Source organism: Oryctolagus cuniculus, chromosome 8 (genome assembly GCF_964237555.1).
Source record: "Oryctolagus cuniculus chromosome 8, mOryCun1.1, whole genome shotgun sequence".
NCBI lineage: Eukaryota > Metazoa > Chordata > Mammalia > Lagomorpha > Leporidae > Oryctolagus > Oryctolagus cuniculus.
In genome coordinates, this window is record NC_091439.1 from 87516615 (window position 1) to 87531030 (window position 14416).

General features: G+C 44.2%; 1 protein-coding gene across 3 annotated transcripts in view; it reads right to left on the bottom strand.

Moving 5' to 3' along the window:
* FRAS1 (Fraser extracellular matrix complex subunit 1) overlaps positions 1-14416 on the bottom strand; it is a 499229-nt gene that overhangs the window by 141251 nt on the left and 343562 nt on the right. For all 3 annotated transcript variants that reach the window (XM_051820195.2, XM_051820194.2, XM_051820196.2), the window contains 2 exons: positions 10534-10687; positions 1566-1744 (listed from right to left, as the gene is read on the bottom strand). In XM_051820195.2, coding sequence (XP_051676155.2) covers positions 1566-1744; positions 10534-10687 — 333 coding nt within the window. The remainder of the gene's footprint in view (positions 1-1565; positions 1745-10533; positions 10688-14416) is intronic.

Here is a 14416-nt window from a genome sequence, read left to right on the forward strand (position 1 = left end):
CCAGAGGTTTGTCTCATTTTATTGGTCTTGGGATAAAATAAGATTTTGTAATCATTTGCCAGTTCTAGCATTGTATAATTAATCAATTCCTATGCTGATCTCTTTTAATTCCTCCCTTTTGTTGTCTGTAGGTTTCCCTTGTGGTTCTGTAGTTTCTTGACTTAAAATATTTGGCCCATTTATTCTTATGCTTTCTTGCTCAATGATGAGAGCTGATGAGAGCTGCCATCACTTTTTGTCTCAGCATAATTTTGTGCACATCATTTAACTTCTGATATGTTATTTCCTCCTCATCAATATTTCTTAATAGTACGCTATTTTGATTTCCTTTAAGACCCAGCAATTGTTTGGGAGGCCATTCAAAATATTCCATGTGGTGTGGATTTTTTGTTTACCCTCTTATTAATTTCTTAACAGGCAGAGTGGACAGTGAGAGAGAGAGACAGAGAGAAAGGTCTTACTTTGCCGTTGGTTTACCCTCCAATGGCCGCCGTGGCCAGCGCGCTGAGGCCGGTGCACCGCACTGATCCTAAGGCAGAAGCCAGGTGCTTCTCCTGGTCTCCCATGGGGTGCAGGGCCCAAGGACTTGGGCGATCCTCCACTGCACTCCCTGGCCACAGTAGAGAGCTGGCCTGGAAGAGGGGCAACCGGGACAGAATCCGGTGCCCCGACTGGGACTAGAACCCAGTGTGCCGGCACTGCTAGGCGGAGGATTAGCCTATCAAGCCGTGGTGCCGGCCTCTTATTAATTTCTTACTATATTTTAATAATGGCCAGAGAAAGTAGCCAGTATGCTTTCTTATTCTTTAACTTGTAGATGGTGTCCTTGTGGACAGGTATTTGATTAATTTGTATAAGTGGTAATAAGAAACGCTCATGCAGTGCTTACTGTGTGATAGGCAATATTTTAAATGCTTTATATGTATTAATTCACTAAGTCCTGACAATAGTTCTTTTTCATAGATAAGGACATGAAAGCATAAAGGTTTTAAACAAGTGATTTGTCCAAAGTTTCCTACCCTATATGTAGCAGAACTGACACCTAAACCCACTGAGTTTGGCTGTAGGTCCACAATCTTATCATAAAATGGTAAATGCTACAATACTACTCAAACATTTTTTTCTCTCCAAGTCTGATATTTTTTAAGAATTTTTTCTGAAGACCATTATTGGTGGGGAACCTCTTTTCTGCCAAGGACCATTTGGATACTCTTATCATCATTCATGGGCAATACACAATTATCAACTTAAAAATTAGCCTGCTGTAGACTTATTAAATTTTGTGTCCTAGCTGCAGTTGCCTTGGCAGGGCCAGTCCAAAGGATTTCAGGGGCCTCACACAGCCTGCGGGCTGGAGGTTCCCCACCACTGAAACCCCTGTGCTGGTGGAGACATCCAGGCGTCTGAATTGACAGATTAAGACGACCTCTCAAGGCCACTAATCGCATTTGTCTTCCACCTAACGTGATTTTTCAGGCAATTGCAGAAAAGTGTCCAAGCTGAGCAATAACTAAGGGTGATGGAGTTTCCATAGGCCCTCTAAAAAGTGAGGAAGCACGGGGTACCTGGAAGCGGAAGGAGTCGCTCTGGCCTGGGGCTCCAGAATGCCTGTACCATACTATGCCTTCGTTGATGTCTTGCTGGGTGAAGGTGCTGGTGGGGGTAGCTGTCCTCCCATCGGGTAGGTGCTGCCCTGTCTCAGCTGGGCTGTCTGCAGGCATGTTCACCAGGAGGACCACATCCCCTAGGAAAGCACAGGCCCATGGTTAGCCCAGGTCCCAGGGACACGGAAGTAAAAGAGCTCTTAGCTTCCTTTCCTAGCTCACTGCCCCTGCCAGACACACTCTTAAAAAAAAAAAAAAAAAAAAAAAAACATTGAAAAGTAATGATGTACTTCTTTACTTTTATCTAAGGAAAAAGCAAATCAACACAGAACTCAATAAAATCACTGAATCCATCTTTAGACACAGAACTGCCAGTCTTTTTGCTCAATGAACTAAAAGTCATTCAAGGACAATTCACCTCTGAAGTTACTGACTTGTATTTATTAAAGTTACATTAAAAACCCACATCGTAGTGAACACGGTAAATACACACTCAGATACTGGACACTGAACAGATTCGTTTCTACCCATAACTTCCTAGGTAACAGAGAGCTTTTCAACCAAGGAGTTCATATGTAAACACAATGGAAAACCAGAAAAGAACATTCAATGAAATTCTTGGGAGAATTCTGCCCCATTTAAATGATAAGAGCTAACACTAGAAGACACAGGACAGACGTGGCGCTACGGTCAGTGCTTCCTGTGGTGTTAAACCCAGGTCTATCCCTCCCTGCTGCATCGCACTCCTTAAGACTCTGCTCCTCACTGGTAGCATGAGAATGACTCTGGCTGGGAGTCAGGAATCTGAAAATCTGATATCACCTCTCCCCAGTGAACTGGCTCTTAGGAAAAGGCAAAACCAACAAGTGCTGGCAAGGATGGGGTGTTGGGGGGTGGGAAGCAAAGGCTGCCCACTGCTGGTGAGAATGCAGATTATCGTAGTCATTGTGGAAAACAAGTGTGGTGCCCCCCCCCCCCATTTGAAAAGAGAACATCCACAGGATCCAGCAATCCCCCACCTCCCCCGCAAGGCTGCAGTGTCCATATCCCAGGGAAACTTGCTGGATCACCACGGTTGTCACAGCACTACCCACAATAGTCAAGAAATGGAAACAACCTGTGCCCATCTGCTACAGAAAATGAGGTACGCACACATGATGGGATACTACTCGGCCATAAAAGGGATGAGATCTTCTCATTTGCAATGCCATGGGCGGAACTGGACATCACTATGGTAAACGAAATAAGCCAAGCACAGGAAGACAAATATTGCATGATCTCACTCATACGTGGAGTCTTCAAAAAAGGAGGATTTCACAGAAATTAAGTGTATAAGGGTGATTGCCAGAGGCCAGAAAGGAAAGGGTGTGGGAAGGGATGGGGAAAGAGTGATCCATGGGTACTGAGTTATAAAGTAAGGAGTTCAAGGGTTCTATTGCATAGTAGAGTGACTATAGATAATGTTAATGTACTGTATATTTCTCTCTCTAAAAAAAAGAAAAAACTAGGTGGATTGGCATTTGGTTGGCTTCATGGTTAAGATGCTACTCAGAAGCCGGCGCCGTGGCTCAATAGGCTAATCCTCCACCTTGCGGTGCCGGCACACCGGGTTCTAGTCCCGGTCGGGGCGCCGGATTCTGTCCTGGTTGCCCCTCTTCCAGGCCAGCTCTCTGCTATGGCCAGGGAGTGCAGTGGAGGATGGCCCAGGTGCTTGGGCCCTGCACCCCATGGGAGACCAGGAAAAGCACCTGGTTCCTGGCTCCTGCCATCGGATCAGCGCGGTGCGCCGGCCGCAGCGCGCCGGCCGCGGCGGCCATTGGAGGGTGAACCAACGGCAAAGGAAGACCTTTCTCTCTGCCTCTCTCTCTCTCACTGTCCACTCTGCCTGTAAAAAATTTAAAAAAAAAAAAAAAAAAAAAAAAAGATGCTACTCAGAATGCCATCATCCCCAACGGAGTGACTGGGTCTGAGTCCCAGCTCCACTCCCAAACGAAGCTTCCTGCTAATGTGCACCCTGAGAGGCAGCAGGTCATGGCTTAAGTATGTGGGTCCCTGCCACCCACGTGGGACACCCAAATTTCATTCTCAGCTCCCAGCTTCGGCCTGGGTCAGCCCACGCTTTTGTGGCCATCTAGGGAGTGAACCAGCAGATGGGAAAGCACTCTTATGTATTCTCTCTCTCTCTCTCCTCCTCCCTCTGTCCCTCCCTTTCATATAAATGAAATAAAAAATGTTTTCTCAAAAAAGCCCTATAAGGTAGGATATCTCCTATAAGGTAGGATATGGGCTATTTTCACCAGAAAGAAATGTTAAATTTCCTTTGAGGAGACAGACTTAGTTACTGGATATACATAATGTATACATGCATCTAAACATCACATAGTAACTCACAAATGTAATTTTATGTCTGTTAAACATTTTTTAATTAAAGAAAGAAAATGCACCCATAATAAATCTGAAAGAAGCCACTCTACTTGTCTGGTAATGAGAAGGATAGAACACACACACATACAGACACACACATACACAGACTGTTTATATTGTATCTATTTTTAAAATGTTCTATAGGAGGAAATCCAGATTTTAAAACTGTAGACAATTGGCAATTGATAGTGCATTTTGATTACCACAAAGAAATTTGTTCCCTGTATCAAAGCAAGCACTCATTCTAATATTTATATGCACTAAATTCAAGTTTAAAGTGAGCCTAACAACATGGATGAAAATGAAATGCTGAAATGAGAGAGAAACATCACTACTCTTATTCATACAATCATGTATAGAATCAACTCATTCTAGCTTTCTTTCTTGTATTATTTTTCATATGTACTCAAGTCAAAAATTCTATTATGAATCTCTCACGGTTCAAATTCTGTTCATAACATGCTCTTACTAGACACAGCTTCCCAGGATGTAGACTGTGTGTGAGTGTGAGTACAGTTGCAAAATATTCTGAAAGGCAATTTCCACAACAAAAATGCAGAGAATAGAAAGATAGAAAATCCTCAAATACTGATTTCCTTGTTATTCTGCTATACAGTAGAAAAGTAAGGAAGAATTTTCCTAACATGGCCTAATGAAATAAATCCATCTGTCAATAAAAATTACTTTTCATATTCTATAGATTAATATAGGATATGAGTCATTTCCACTAATTTCAACTCAAATAGTCACTGAGTATTGGTCAGGTGCTAGTTTTGGTGCAAAGATAAGCAAGATGCAGTTCCTACTCCTGTAATCAGCTTCACAAACAACCAGGAGGCTCCATGAGATTTTCTGCTGGTGAATGGCATGAACTGATTTACAACAGGTAACATGCATGACCAGAATACAGAAGCCTATAAGGCTTGAAAGTCTTACTAACGAGGCTGGACTTCATTCTATAAAAATGGCAATAAGAGTAGCTAACGTTTATGTTGATAGTTGGACCAATTAAGAGGCTACTACAAAATCCAGAGGAGAGATGGAGACCTGGGTGAGGGCAATAGAGGCAAGAGTGGGAAGAAATAACCACATTCGAATGTCTGAGGAAATGCACACACACTGGCACCTCACCAATACGATTGCAGAAGTGAGAGGGGAAGGGTTCAAGGAGAATCACCCATTAGGTTGGGTGACGGAATGCCACTGACAGGCTTAATACAGAAAGATGAGTAGGCGGCAGGTGAGACAAAGCTCAGTCCTGGATGTGTTGACTGTAGGTGCCTAGGTGATGAAGCCATGAGTAGAAAAGGAGAAATACCAGGATTTTGTGGGGTTCATTGCAGAGAAGTGGGAGAAAACCCTTTGTGTAGTATCTCACCTCTGCTTTTATCGTAACATGACTGCAAGGAGATGTTACTCTACATATTTGAAAATCTAGGTTTCCAAACCAGAAAGTTATCTCCATTTAGGATTTCCTTAATACTGAGTCTGTATTTTAACCAAGAATTTTGAAGAGAAGATTTCACAGCTATTAAGAATTGGAATCTCATTTGAATCTCCATGGATTACTTTGGGATTGGGATAATTTGTATTAATGCTTTCTTAAACGAGGCTAAGTAGTTGAGGGTTGGGGCCATGTGTTAAAGTTGGATTCTCCCTCAAATAATGCTGAAGTTACTTCATTAAAACCATCTCACTGAATTTACTTTCAGAGCTGTGAAATATCGAAGAGTACAATAATTAATCAACTTGTCTAAACTTATATTTGGCAACAGCAGTGAGTCTGCAAGTAGTTGAACTTAGATCCTTGATGCACATTCTATACAAGCAATTCACATTTGTTTCTGCTCCAAGGTCAATTGTTCATAAAAATCCTAAAGCCCAAGCTGCATGTTCTAAAGTGATGAGCAAGTGCCTTGTAGTCAGGGCTCCACAAAGCCACCTCATCGGGATAGATGGATGTAAGTCGATTTGTGTTAAGTGGGCTTCTAGTTCCCACCACTGTTTCACTGTTGAATAATTCCTAAGGGCAACTTAATTGGATTATTCCTAATAGGGAGCTCAGGGTACACAGAAGATTATATTCACAGGAAGAAGTTAATTAAGTGAGTTCTAGCAGGAAAGGGTCACAATAAAGCCCATACAGCATTTATCAAGCCAAAAAAGGCAAACTTTTATCTGCATAAAAACCATTTAATTCAGCATTGTTCTGTTTAATACTTAATGGAACACTGGGCTATTTCTAAGAAATTTGGAGACTTAACTTTTTGGTTGTTAATGATCAAGGTAAAGGCAGAAAAATGCGTACATCAAAAGAATCATAGATTTTTAGAGATGAAAAGGACTTAAAATTATCTGGCTTAAAATCAGTAGTTGAAAGCATGATGAGAACAGGGTATTTTTAAAAATGCAAAATCACAACTTCACAGGGGAGCAATCTGGCAGACACCACTCCAACCAAAGTTAACATCACCAGTAATAAATATGATGACAGCACGTGTCTCCTGATATGATGCACTGAGAAAGGGGAAAAGATCTACCGTTAATCTAATAATGAGAAATATCAGACAAATATGAGTTGAACGAGATTCTGCAACTAACTGACCAGTAGTCTTCAAGAGTATCAAGGTCACAAAAGTCAAAGACAGAGTAACTGCCCGCCACACATTCAAGGAGACCCAAGACACCTGAAAATTAAATGCACATTGGGAACCTTAATTGCATTAGAAAAGTACATTGGTGAGAAAACTGTCAAAATTTGAATAAAGTCTATGGATTAATTAACAGTATCAAGTCAATGTTACTGTCATGGCTTAAATAATTATTATACGATCATGTAATATGTCATAATAGGGAAAGACTGGTGCCAGCATTGTAGCATAGTAGGTAAAGTCGCCACCTGCAATGCTGCACAAACAGGAGCTAGTTTGTGTCCCTGATGCATCGCTTCCAATCCAGCTCCCTGCTAATGGCCTGGGAAAAGCAATGGAAGATGGCATAAGTGTCTGGGCCCTTGCCACCCAGGTAGGAGACCAAAATAAACTCCTTTCTTCCACATGGCCCAGCCCTGGCTGTTGAGGCCATCTGGGGAGTGAACCAGCAGATGGAAGATCTCTCTCTCTCTCTCTCTCTCTCTCTCCCCCTACCTTCACTCCCCCCCCCCCCCCCCCGCTTTGTAACTCTGGCATTCATTCAAATAAATAAATCTTGAAAAACAACAGGAAAAGGAATACATGCATTCAAGAACTCTTTGGACTATTTTTGTAACCTTTAAATCTAAAAGTACTGAAAGTGAAAAGTTAAAAAAATTATCTACCCTCACTTCTCAGAGACACCTATGGTCCACAGAGGTACACCTGCCTTCCTCAAGACGACAACATTGTGGTGAACAACTACTCAACTAGAACAAAACTGTGAGGTCAACTCTTCATTAGATGATGCTCTTTAAGGTCTTTGTGGACATTAAAATTATTTTTAAATTATCTATAGTTATTTTTTCCTTCACTACAGAAAATATATAATATTAAAAATCTGATAGCCTACGGGAAAAACTGATTAGTCTCTCTGTGCTGCTTAATGTGATATGCGTGTTTTCACTTTCAATGAATATAATTTTCATTTTTAGATGACCAACTTATTTTTAAAAACTTACCCATTATTTTAATAGCACTTGGCTATTTCCTTGCAGTTTCAATTCCTTCTTTTCTATCTTGAAATCACTATAAATATGCTTACTTCATACTTTTTCTAAGATTGATTCTTTTATTTGAGATTTTTGGAGTTTTAATCTTATTTGTTTTGGCTACAGTACTACAGATTGTTTCTTAATACATTCTGTAATTTAAATTCTTAGCCTTCAGTGGCTTTGTTTTTGAAAGTTCTGAATGGCCTCACTGAGAGACGGCTTCTACAGAAGCGTCTACAACCTTCTGCAAAGAACTCAACAAGCATCACTGGCCTCAGATTAACTTCATACAATGTCTTAGCTCTGGGTTTCTCCAAGCAGGCGCACATCATAATTTAACTCCAGATCTGTAGGAGACATACACGTGAGCCTCTGAATTCTAAGACTGTTGTGTCCATTCTGAATGCTGAGAAAGACAGGCAGGTTTCTTTGCCGTCTCTCTGTGCCAGTGAGCTTCTTTGTGCTCTGTTCTGTGCCTCTAACTGAGGAGATGTCTTTCCAAAGTCCTGGCTTTAGGCAGGGTCTTTGTATCAGCTCCCCATCAGAGCATGGGCATGACAGCCCAAGCCCTCAGATGATGGAGACACGCTCGGCCCCACTTGAGGAAGATGCCCCAGGAGCTCTGCACAGACTGGCTGTTGAGTCCTGCTGTCACTGGCGATTTTTCACTGTTCTAGGGAGGTCAGCTGTGGATACCTTATCATTCTTTGTGTGTGTGTTTGAGGGTGGTAAGGATAAAGACAGCCAGCTAGCTAGCTAGATTGAATGATTTATTTATGTGAAAGGTAGAGTTACAGACAAAGAGGGAGAGGTCTTCCAACCACTGGTTCCCTCCCCAAATAACCACAACAACCAGGGATGGGCCAAGCCAAAGCTAAAAGCCAGGAACTCCATCCCAGTCTCCCACTTGGGCACAGGGGCCCAAGCACTTGGGCGATCTCCCACAGCCCTCCCAGGTGCATTAGCAAAGAACAGGATCAGAAGTCGGAACTCAAAGCATATGGGATGCTGGTGTCATGGGCAACAGCTTAACCAGCAGGGCCACAACACTGGCCTCACCTTATCAATCTTGCTTTATTTTACCCAGCATTTGTAGATGATGAGAGTGGGACATTTCTCAGAATATTAGTGATACTCCACCATCTTGCTGGAAGGAAAGTAACAATGTAGAATGCTCAAAATGTTTTTATATAAATTTTTAATGTCTCATCAAGAAAGAAATCTGATGATGTTCTGAAAAGGATACAAGTGGAGTTTGAGAGACTGACACATGACATTAAACTGCTATTCATTAGCAGGCTGCTTTACCCCAGTTTTCTTTACCTGCAAATTGAAATTGTTTTGAGATGTAAATTTTAGGAGGTTTATAATGGAATACTATTCAGCAATGAAAAAGAATGAAACCTGATTGTTTGTGTATCATGGATGACTAGAAGGACATTATGCTAACTAAAATAATTCAGAGACAGCAAAACATGCCATATGGTCTCACTCCTTTGTGCAAGCTAGAAAAGTTGATTTCACAGAAACAGAGTGGAATGGCAGTCACTAGACACTAGGAAGGCTAGGGGTGGGGGTAGAGGGAGACGAGAGACATGAATAAGTACTTAATACAATTAGATAGGAGGAATGAGTATTAGGGTCCTACAGCAGGGTCAGGTATCTACTGTTTACAGCATTTTATTATGTATCCTATAAAGAACTAGAATAGAGGAGCTTAATGGTTCCCATCACAAAGAAATGACAAACTGTTAAGGAGACAGAAATGCTAATCACCCTGATTTAATCATTATATAATATATATATATATATACATGGAAAATTATCAAATTAGCACATTGTACTCCATAATACATATAATTTTTTAAGAGGTATTTATTTGAAAGTCATATGTGTATGTGTATATGTGTATATATGAGAGAGAGAGAGAGACAGAGAGAGGAGAGAGGTCTTTGATTTGCTGGAGTACTCCCAAGATGACCACAAAGGCCACGGCTGGGCTAGGCCAAAGCCAAGAGTTGGGAGCTTCATCTTGGTCTCCCACGTGAGTAGCAGGGGTCCAAGGACTTGGGCCATCTTCTTCTACTTTTCTCAGGACATTAGCAGGGAGCAGTATTGGAAGTAGAGCAGTTGGGATTGAACCAGCTCCCATAGGAGATGGTGGAGTCTTAGGGGGTGGCTTTACCCTCTATGCCACAGCATTGGCCCAATAATATATATAATTTTAGGTGTTATGAATAATGTCTTCATGAAACTTAGTATACTACCTGGCCACTGTGTGCAGTGTGATAGCTATCATGATTATGCTGTTTTTAGGGCAATGTATGAAGTATTAGAAAGTTCTGGGGCTAGCGTTGTGATAGGGCAGGTGAAGCTGTGGCCTGTGATGCCAGCATCCCATGCTAGAGCACCAGTTTGAGTCCCGGCTGCTCTACTTCCGATCCAGCTCCCTGCTAACGTACCTGGGAAAGCAGCAGAAGATGGCCTAAGTGCTTGGGCCCCTGCCACCCACATGGGAGTCCTGGATGAACTTCCTGGCTCTTGGCTTCAGTCTGGCTCAGCCCTGGCTGTTGTGGCCATTGGGGAGTAAACCAGGGAATGAAACATCTCTCTCTCTCTCTCTCTCTCTCTTCCTTTCTCATCCTTTCTCTGTAACTCTGCCTTTCAAATAAATAAATAAATCTTTTTAAAAAAACCAGGAAGCAGGAAGTTCAGCTCACTGAAATCACAAATCTTTCTGCATGGCACTGCACAATAGCCAATCCTAGACTGCTGAAAACAACAATAAAATCAGGCCACAGGGGGAAAAAAAAGAGTTACCAAAGTGAGGGTCATCCTCTGCAATCCTGTAGATGATTTCTTCAGCGCTGGCCCCCGCAGCTTCGGCCTGCAGAATTCTGCTGGTAATCTGCAGCATCCCCCCTTCCGACACCCACACCATGGCGTTGGCCACGAGCCGCAGACCTCCGTCATCCTAGAAGAAGGAAAAAGCCAAGAACTGGGTCTGAGCAAAATCAAACATCAGTTCTTTAAGAAAAAAATCAAAGTTATCAGTTTCTATTGTGGTTGGCAATCATCTAATAGGAGAGATTCACAGCATAGAGTCCCTGCCACAGTATATGTGTGGACACATGCATTTGCATATATGTTTACAAATAATTTGCCACCAATTATGTCAGTCACGAAGATTAAGTCTCTTAAGTCTCTCCATGTTTGGTTTTTTTTTTTTTTTTTTTTTTTTTTTTGGGCAGGCAGAGTGGATAGTGAGAGAGAGAGACAGAGAGAAAGGTCTTCCTTTTGCCGTTGGTTCACCCTCCAATGGCTGCCGCGGCCGGCACGCTGTGGCCGGCGTACTGCGCTGATCCGAAGGCAGGAGCCAGGTGCTTCTCCTGGTCTCCCATGGGGTGCAGGGCCCAAGCACTTGGGCCATCCTCCACTGCCTTTCCGGGCCACAGCAGAGAGCTGGCCTGGAAGAGGGGCAACCGGGACAGAATCCGGCGCCCCGACCGGGACTAGAACCCCGTGTGCTGGCGCCGCTAGGTGGAGGATTAGCCTAGTGAGCCGTGGAGCCAGCCTCCACGTTGTTCTTGCACTTGTCCATCTACCTGTCCTCCTATCTACTCCATGCCTGCACATTCCAGAATCATCTATTTTAAGCACCTCTTATATGCCAGCTCCGTTGCTAGAGGTGTGATACACACACACAAACATCTGCAATCAGACCTCGGGTTCGCAGATTACAGTCTACTGGGGGAGACACATGTGTAGGTGACCAGGATGCCTCCCAAGCATGGCCCAGGGTGGAGCTCACAATGGTTGTGGAGCAGCTCTTATGGAAGTCCACAGGTGGGCCTTTCAGAATATTTATGTTAATTACAAGGTCATGGAGACGCCTCTAAATTACTTATGTACAGCATGTATGAAACAAATGATACTTAATGTCTACGGGCAAGAGTATACTTCTTGGACATCAACTGTAAGAAGCATGAGCAAGGAACTGCGGGAGAAAAGCGGAAGTCTCAGGAAGCTTTTCCCAAGGAAATATCATTTCATCCCACGTGACAACAAAATAGGCTTTCTAAGTAGGGAAGTGGTAAAGCAAATTCCAGAGGGCTCAGCTTAAGCAAAGGAAAAGGAATGAGAAAATGCCCTGTGTGTTTAATTAAATGTCCAAGTTTGGGTGTGCAAAGAGAGTAGGGGTGGTGGTGTAAGAAGTGACAGGCAGAACCAGGCTGAAAGTCTCAACCTGTCCTCCAGGGGCTGGAAAGTAAACAGGATGAGCAGAGCTAGGTTTCAGAACAGACTCTAAGGGCAAGAGAGGAGGTGACAAGACTGAAACACGCCTGGCGCTGTCAAACCACTTAACAGGTTCTTGTAATGACTCTGGGGAGAGAAGAAGACGAGGGCTGACGAGGGCAATTGTAGCAGGAGTGCAGAGGCAGACGGCAGAAACACAGTGGCAGCAGCTCAGACAGGCCTCGGCTGCTGATGGAAAGTGAGGCAGCAACAGCTGGGAGTAGCTGGCTGGAAGAACCCACCTACCTAACCCTCCTCGGAGCAGTCCTACAGCTAATGTTGTTATAAAGGGGCTGCCATCTCTGACCTACAAGGTGCATGCCCTCTTCCAAAGTCTCCTAATATACACCCCCTCCCAATGAGATCAGTGAGGCTGCTAGTGCTCAGTTTCCATATTTAAATAAAAAAAAAATCAGGGGGCTGGTGCTATGGCGTAGTGGTAAAGCCGCCATCCACAGGGCTGGCATCCCATATGGATGCCAGTTTGAGTCTCAGCTGCTCCACTTCCGATCCAGCTCCCTGCTAATGCACCTGTGAAAGCTGCCTGAGATAGTCCAAATGCTTGGCACCTGTACCTATGTGGGAGACTGGGAAGAAGCTCCTGGCTTCGGATGGGCCCCGCCCTGGCCATTGTGGCTATTTGGGGAGTGAACCAGCAAATGGGAGACCTTGCTCTCTGTGTCTCCCTCTCTCTCTCTGTAACTCTGCCCTCCCTCCCTCCCTTCCTTCCTCCCTTCCTTCCTTCCTTCCTTCCTTCCTTCCTTCCTTCCTTCCTTCCTTCCTTCCTTCCTTCCTTCCTTCCTTCCTTCCTTCCTTCCTTCCTTTTCTTCCTTTTCTTCCTTTTCTTCCTTTTCTTCCTTTCTTCCTTTCTTCCTTTCTTCCTTTCTTCCTTTCTTCCTTTCTTCCTTTCTTTCTTTCTTTCTTTCTTTCTTTCTTTCTTTCTTTCTTTCTTTCTGACAGGCAGAGTGGACAGTGAGAGAGAGAGACAGAGAGAAAGGTCTTCCCTTGCTGTTGGTTCACCCTCCAATGGCCGCCGCGCCGATCCGATGGCAGGAGCCAGGTGCTTCTCCTGGTCTCCCATGGGGTGCAGAGCCCAAGCACTTGGGCCATCCTCCACTGCCTTCCCGGGCCACAGCAGAGAGCTGGCCTGGAAGAGGGGCAACAGGGACAGAATTCGGCGCCCTGACTGGGACCAGAACCCGGTGTGCCGGCGCTGCAAGGCGGAGGATTAGCCTATTGAGCCGCAGTGCCGGCCAACTCTGCCTTTCAAATAAATAAATAAATGTTAAAAATATCAGTGAATCTTGATACTTCAAAATATGGCATTTCAGAAGAGGCAGCTTTGTAAATTATTGTTATGACTTTCAAAATTTCCAGTAAACAGAACAGAGCAAACAGCCCTCCCAGGAGGGGGGTATTCAGAAGAGGATATGACAACTACTCTTTGGCAATCACTTGGCATTTGAGGACCTTCCCACTCTGAAGGCATCCATAGCTAATTTTACCACAGATACCAGGAAACTTAGTCAAATGGTACCCAGGAGACTGGCAGCAAAAGTGCTTTCTATTCCTACTGGTGCTCAGGGGAAAAACCCCAGAGAACTGTCTCCCTTCACCAACGATGGGGCATATGACTTACACAAACATCAAGGATGCACCCAAAATGTTGCCCCAAACCCACCAGAATTCTGAGAGGAAAGGCTCTAATTCCAGCAGATGATAGACCTGCAGGCGGGCCCAGGCTTCTTTTTTTTTTTTTTTTTTTTGTTAGGCAGAGTAGACAGTGAGAGAAAGATACAGAGAGAAAGGTCTTCCTTTGCCGTTGGTTCACTCTCCAATGGCCGCCGCATCGTGCTGATCCGAAGGCAGGAGCCAGGTGCTTTTCCTGGTCTCCCATGGGGTGCAGGGTCCAGGCACTTGGGCCATCCTCCACCGCACTCCCTGGCCACAGCAGAGAGCTGGCCTGGAAGAGGAGCAACTGGGACAGAATCCGGCGCCCCGACCAGGACTAGAACCCGCAGGCGGAGGATTAGCCTAGTGAGCCACGGCGCCAGCCCCAGGCCTAGGCTTCTTACTGCTTAGGAATCTTTGGCAGCTGCATAGTCCACTTTGATTTTGGTTACAGAGATCAGTCTTAGGCCAACAGCCATAATATCGGACTAAATAGACAAACGTGGTTTTCCATAGTCCAAGCAAGCAATTAAGCACCATGGCCTGCATGCACCCTCCTAGAGAGCTGTCCCACGACAAGCTCTGTCTTCACCATACAACCAAGACCAAGCCCTCCAACTCTCATGTGAATGCTACGTTCTTTGAGACAGGGCACCTTGCACATCAGTGCCCAGAAACCAGCATTGCCTGGAAGCTCATTGAGAAGTTCGGAATCTCAGGCCCCACCCCTGACACT